The sequence below is a fragment of the Argentina silus genome, assembly GCF_951799395.1.
Source record: "Argentina silus genome assembly, chromosome: X".
Taxonomy (NCBI): Eukaryota; Metazoa; Chordata; class Actinopteri; order Argentiniformes; family Argentinidae; genus Argentina; species Argentina silus.
The window spans coordinates 40,893,593-40,899,821 of NC_139653.1; the positions used below are offsets into that span (position 1 = coordinate 40,893,593).

At 41.5% G+C, this 6,229-nt stretch overlaps 1 protein-coding gene across 1 annotated transcript; it reads left to right on the forward strand.

The window, feature by feature from the left end:
- Nucleotides 1–1,497: 1,497 nt before the first annotated feature.
- ankrd1a (ankyrin repeat domain 1a (cardiac muscle)) lies at nt 1,498–4,883 on the forward strand (the record flags this gene model as incomplete). Its single annotated transcript, XM_083694931.1, has 9 exons — nt 1,498–1,537; nt 2,068–2,244; nt 2,402–2,527; nt 2,683–2,790; nt 3,418–3,516; nt 3,710–3,808; nt 4,141–4,239; nt 4,380–4,478; nt 4,791–4,883. Exons 1-9 carry the CDS (start codon nt 1,511–1,513, stop codon nt 4,881–4,883), a joined length of 927 nt encoding a protein of 308 aa, XP_083551057.1. The 5' UTR covers nt 1,498–1,510.
- Nucleotides 4,884–6,229: the final 1,346 nt, after the last annotated feature.

A 6,229-nucleotide genomic window follows, 5' to 3' on the forward strand; every position in this document is an offset into this window, starting at 1 on the left:
AACAAGTTAAATTTCAAGGGCTAGAATTTCACACATGCCTATTTTTAATTTTGAAACACTCCTATATCCCCCTTGACTTAACACTGAGACAAAAGCTACTGGAGCATGTTCTAATCAAGCACAGAGGAACGTGGTCCAAATAGATGGTTACTCCATTTAGACTGTACACATAGGAACAAGACAATGAACCACATAAATTAATAGATTTTTTTCAATAGAGATTGTCTTTTTCAATAGAGGTAATTTATTCTATTAGGCCCACCTCGATAACACTTTACATTCAGGAACTGTAGGCTACCTTTTATAAAGGGTTTATAAACTAGTTTTAAAACAAGTTTATAAACTATTGATATAATGTTTATAAATCATTTGTAAACCATTAACAGACAGTTGTTACTCATTAGTTTAAATTACTGGTAAGGTAAGTTATAATTGTTTGTTTATAAAGGGCACCTTAAGTGTTACCCCTAACTTTATCTGCAACAGCCTGAGGTAAATCAATGTATAGGTGCATTTTCAATTTTCTATTATGTGACAAATTGGAGGTTGATCTGTTAATTGTTGCTTGCATTGTTATATGTTAGGCTGAACTAGCCTATAAGATAACTGTCACACCAGCTATTCTAAATTGGTTAAAATACGCTAAAATAGGTTACACCTCTGCTAGGTTACACCTCTGAATGATAGTTCAGACTGTACTTTCGGAAAATGGCTGGTGCTGACTATTCTTGATTTGCACAACCTCTGCGTGCCTTTTTTTTTTTTTTTTTTAATTTATAGGGGCACCAGTCAAAATAGTTACGAGCAATAATCATTTTATGAGTTTAACACTGGAGTAAACATGAGGGATGACATCGTGACTGACAGGCTAGCCTAGAACTGACAGATGCACGAACAAATCTGATTTGTTTCTCCTTCTGAATCATTACTGATTAGGCCTTATGAAACTATAGGACCTGTCGTCATCTAAATGGCGCTCTCCGTTTGCATCTTAAAATAGTGGCGTCGTGCAGTAGCCTAACATTCCTCATGTAGCTTTTTACCGTATCCTATTGCTTTTTTTGCCCTGCGCTTCGGACTTCGTGACGTGCGAGCTGTCAGCTGTTTCTGGTCAAGAGTGTCGCGAACGGAAGCCGCGTATAGCTGAGCCGTTTGGTCAACCCGGTAGATTTGCAATGGACAAGGTTTCACCTTGATCCATAAATGGTAGGAGAATGTTTGGAAGTGTCTATCGCCCCAGTATTTATTTCCTAGCCGCCACCGGTGACATCAGCGCATGCCATGGACACATGCCAAGCGTGACGGGACACCTTGGACCGCGCGGGCGTGGCAAGGGTGCCATTCGAATAACGGGAATCATGACCTCACGTATGATTTTTTTGGAGGACCCAAACGCGTAGGCCTATATAAGAGATGATGGAGCATCTCAGCCTCACACACACAGAACATAATTGACACTGATCACTTTGGCAGTTGAACCACTGGAGTATACTTCTCATCACAGAAAGACATGGGACTGCTCAGCGTTGAAGAACTGGTAGGTCGTTTGCATGTCCCAGGCTTGGTCTGTCCACTGAATATGTTGCTGTACACCTTTAATTATTGTGGGTTTGGGGAATCAAGATGCTGGTGTTGATCATAGGCTGGTCTGATATAATAAATAATGTGTTTATTTTTATAGTGCATTTTGTTAATGAGATAATGAGCACATCAACTGAATGTGTAGTAGTTGAATAAACCACAATTGGAACAGATATGGACCTTCTGGATTCTATAAATGCTACCCCTGTCTCTCTCTAAATCACACTCAGTCGACTTGTTAAAAAAAGAAATGGTTGATTAATTTGGTAAAAAATAACAGTTGGTCACTTGCCCCCATCATAAGGACTATCTCTTAATAGACTGTAAATTGGGACATTAGACAGTGCATGCTCCTCTATTTGCAACCTCATGACTTACTTTATTTTTTTGGTCCGCCATATAACTTCAGTTGGATGGTGACCAGCCCTCCATCCTAGTGCTGGCCTAGGTAGATGCTCATCATTTCCAATCTGTTTTCTCTCTCAGGTCACTGGTAAGCGGGGTGAGGGCAAGGAGGCAGGCAACCACAGGGGGTTTGCAGAAGGAGTGTATGAGGCATCTGTCAATCAAGAGAAACAGGATGACAGGATATCTCACAAAGACCTGGTTCCGTCAGAGGAGAATGACAACGCACAGAAGGAGATCACAGTTATCACTTTGAATGTACGATTTTAACACCTCATATGCTCAGGGCATATGCAAACAAATACGTATTATGAATAACCTCAAAATGCCACATAGTATCCATTATCTACAATAATCATTTGTATGTTCAGTTTCCCAATCTATAAAAATGAATGTCTCCCTTTTGCTCTGTTAGACTGACAAAGCAGGCCGGCTGAAGCTGGAGACTGTGGATGACCTTTTTAACATCCTGAAATTGAGGAAGAGGAGGAGGGAGAGGAAGGTGCCAGTGAGCAAGAAAGAGCCGGAGCCAGAGATAATTGTACGTTTCACCTTTCTCTCTCTTTTTCTCTCTCTATTTCTCTCACTCTGTCTCAGCCCCTGTCTCTCTCTCTCTCAGTCAAACTCATCATAAGACAAGGATACATAGACACATTATGTAAAAGTCACAACTTGTCTCATTTTGATGTTGCGCAGCCCGAGACAGTTGATGAAGACACATTCCTGAAAGCTGCCATGGAGAACAAAATACCTGTGATTGAGAAGTATCTGTCAAATGGAGGAGACCCTAACATCAGTGATCATGTGAGTCCTGTTTCTGTTTGATCTTTCTCTTACGACTCATCAGACACTACACTGACTGGTATTTTTGTAAGTCAGTCTTCTGACATGCCAGGAGCAACATGGGTTGATAGCTGATACTACCTGTCTGCATAGGCGTAATTTGACTTGCACTTGAAAACACTGGTAAATTGACGTGCCTCAGAGCACTTGTGTAGCAGCAACACCGTCCCGAGTCACTTTACACCCACAACTTGCACGTCAAACATCAATAGGTTAATAGGTCATTGGGTTTATTCACCTCCCTGGGTCCTCCGACGCTCACCTAGGCAACTTTGACTTTGATATGAAGTTTGCAGATGTATTGTAGCAGCCTTGTGCCTCCCACGTAATGAAAAATGGCTGAAAGGTGCGCAATCATTTATTCAGGATTCATTTTAATACACAATCCATCTGCCCTGCGCCACCCTTAACTTCCCCCATGCCTGTCTACCTGTATGTATACTGTATAATCTTAAATCATAGGATAGCCCCTAATGTTAAAATATCACATAGGCTAATGACACAGCAAGGCAGTTGTGTATGGTATATAGGACAAGTACTAGCTAAACCAGTGTCTATAAACTGTGTCCGCCCTCCTTTTGTTTTCAGTTCCAAAGAACAGCGCTACACAAAGCTTCTTCCAGCGGGCATGTGGAGATTGTGAAGAGACTGCTGGAGGCTGGAGCATCCATCGAGAACAAAGATAAAGTAAGTTATTTCTCTTTACACACACACACACACACACACACAAACACACACACACACACACACACACACACACACACACACACACACACACACACACACACACACACACACACAGCTGTCATACATGTTGTCCAGAATTCATGGGAACCATGTCACCATCATAACTAATATTTTTTTTGTCTACACCTCTCAGCTGGACGCCACAGCGGTGCACTGGGCCTGCAGGGGTGGCAGCCTGCCTGCCCTGGAGCTGCTGCTCAACCATGAGGGAAAGTTCAACTCCAGAGACAAGGTACATGAAGAGACAGTGAGCCATGTAATAACTGAACAGGCTAATCAGTGGCGGATGTCTTCCATTGGAAATATGTCGACCTCACCTTTTACTTTGTGATAGATCAGCTGGGGACTGATACTAGACGAGTCATTAACCTTTTATATCTGGGTTGGGGTCAACTCCAAAAATCTAATAGCACTCTTATGGAGATATTGCACATCCAATTCAAAGTGTTTCAATTAAATTTCAATTCTCCAAGTATTCATTGTACTTCCTTGAGCATTTAACCAAACTCCTCATTGTCTGTGTTCCTAGACTGACCCTTGCCCCCTCTATCTGTGTTCTCTTAGCTGCGCAGCACTCCTCTCCATGTCGCTGTGAGGACAGGACACTACGAGTGTGCCGAGCTCCTCATCCACTGTGGGGCGGACGTCAATGCTAAAGACAGGGTAAGGAATTTTCCCCCTCGTGGCAGGAACTCACCACAAAGAGACTTCACAGTTCCTAACCCTTTAGACGTCCACTTGTGTAGGCATGGTATTGTATTGTATTATATTGCATTGTGTTTAACAACTGCCTGATTCCTCAGGATGGAGACACACCCATGCATGATGCTGTGAGGATAAACAGATTCAAAATGATCAAACTGCTGATGATGTATGGAGCCAGTCTTAAAACTAAGAACAGTGTAAGTACTCCTCAATCGGCTGGTATGTGCAGACACCATAAATGCATTAATTAAGTAAGGTTACGTCTAGTTTGTCGTATATGACAGACATGGGATAATTCATGGGACAATCTTCACCTTGCCTCATCATAGAAAATGTTGTATTTTGGGAAAATAGTAGTAAAACAGCTGAAATGCATTTATATGCATTAAAGTGTGAGCATAGCGCAATCTAGTCTGTTAATCATGAGAAGTTATTACATTTTCTCTCATAGTGATAGTTAGACGTATTTTATAATGTATTGAGTTGTTTGTTTGTTTTTCATCATGCAGGATGGAAAGTCCCCATTGGAGAGTCTTCTTGCATGGCAAAGTGGCGCTAAAAACATCCTGTGCAACTTCAGCGAAGAAAAATCTGTCCAGTAGATATTTGACTCTTCAAGGTCTTGGGGAGACCTTATGACTGTTCATAATGTGAAATCCAAACAGATTAATATGTGATTACAGGTAGATTTGTTGATCGCCAATATTGCTGGCCAATGTGACGGCTGAAGCTTCGATGTATTTTCCCGTTGTGCCGAAGTTGGCTATTGAGATTCTCAAAAGATAAGATTTGTCTGAGGGTTGGTTCATGAGCAAGGCAATGCCATAATACTGTGGTATATTTTATCTGGTGAAATTGAAAACATTCTATGGATTCTGTAGGCAATTTATGTGTAAAACATATAACAGAGTTAAAAACTGGTTTCTGAGAGTTTGTTGATGCAAACTCAGAGTAAGATGGAACTGAATGTGCTTGTTGGTTAGAGGATGTTTTAAACTGGGAATCTGTTTTGTTTAAGGTTTTTTCAAGAGAAGAGTTTTGTATTTGAAGTTGATAACTTTATCTGTACATTTTGGTTGTTATTTATGGTTTGTTAAAATGAATAAACACGTTGTTGAAATTAATAAACACGTAAAAGACTGGAATTGCTGTTAACTTGTTGTTCTGTTAACCTATAAATCATAATAATAACCATGATCATCTACAAACATTTGAATTGGATCGTGTTCATAGATAAAACATTTTCATTAAAGTGAAATTGGAGGGGGAAGCTTAAAATCATGTGTTGAAATAGAAAAACAAGTGAAAACCAACTTTCTAACTGCTATATTTTATATTTACAACAATCATGGGTATGAATATCAGACTTCAGTATCATATACACTGTGTGAATTGTTTACCAAAACTGTAGGACCAGCCCATCCGGATGTAGGTTTTATCTGCTGCACGGTTTCTGGCATCTAGCTGTGTTCTCTGAACATTAATAACATGCATGTTCCGAGAATAAGACTTTTGCGTTTTTAAAGTGCCTTGTCTAGATTGCATAGGGATATGTGGACTGTACACAAATAATTGTTACACAGGAACGTCTGAGGAACCAAATGACGGCACACAGAGAGGGTAGAGTTTAGCCCGAAGGCGTATTTAATAATAATAGTATAGGGAGAGGGGTCGGGGAGAGAAGGAGAATCCGAGGGGGTCGTCGGGGTCCGTTCCAGGGTTCGGTAATAGGAGATCCAGTAGCTGAGAGGGGTCGGTGAGAGAAGGATAATCCAAGGGGGTCGTCGGGGTCCGGTCCGGGGGTCGATAGCGGTAGGTCCAGTGTTCGGGGGAGGGAGAGAGAGCCGTGGGATAATCCGTAGAGGTGGTCGTTGGGGTCCAGTCCAGGGTTCGGTCACGGGGAAATCCAGTAGCAGAGAGGGGTAGGGTCCGTGGAAGGGGATAACAA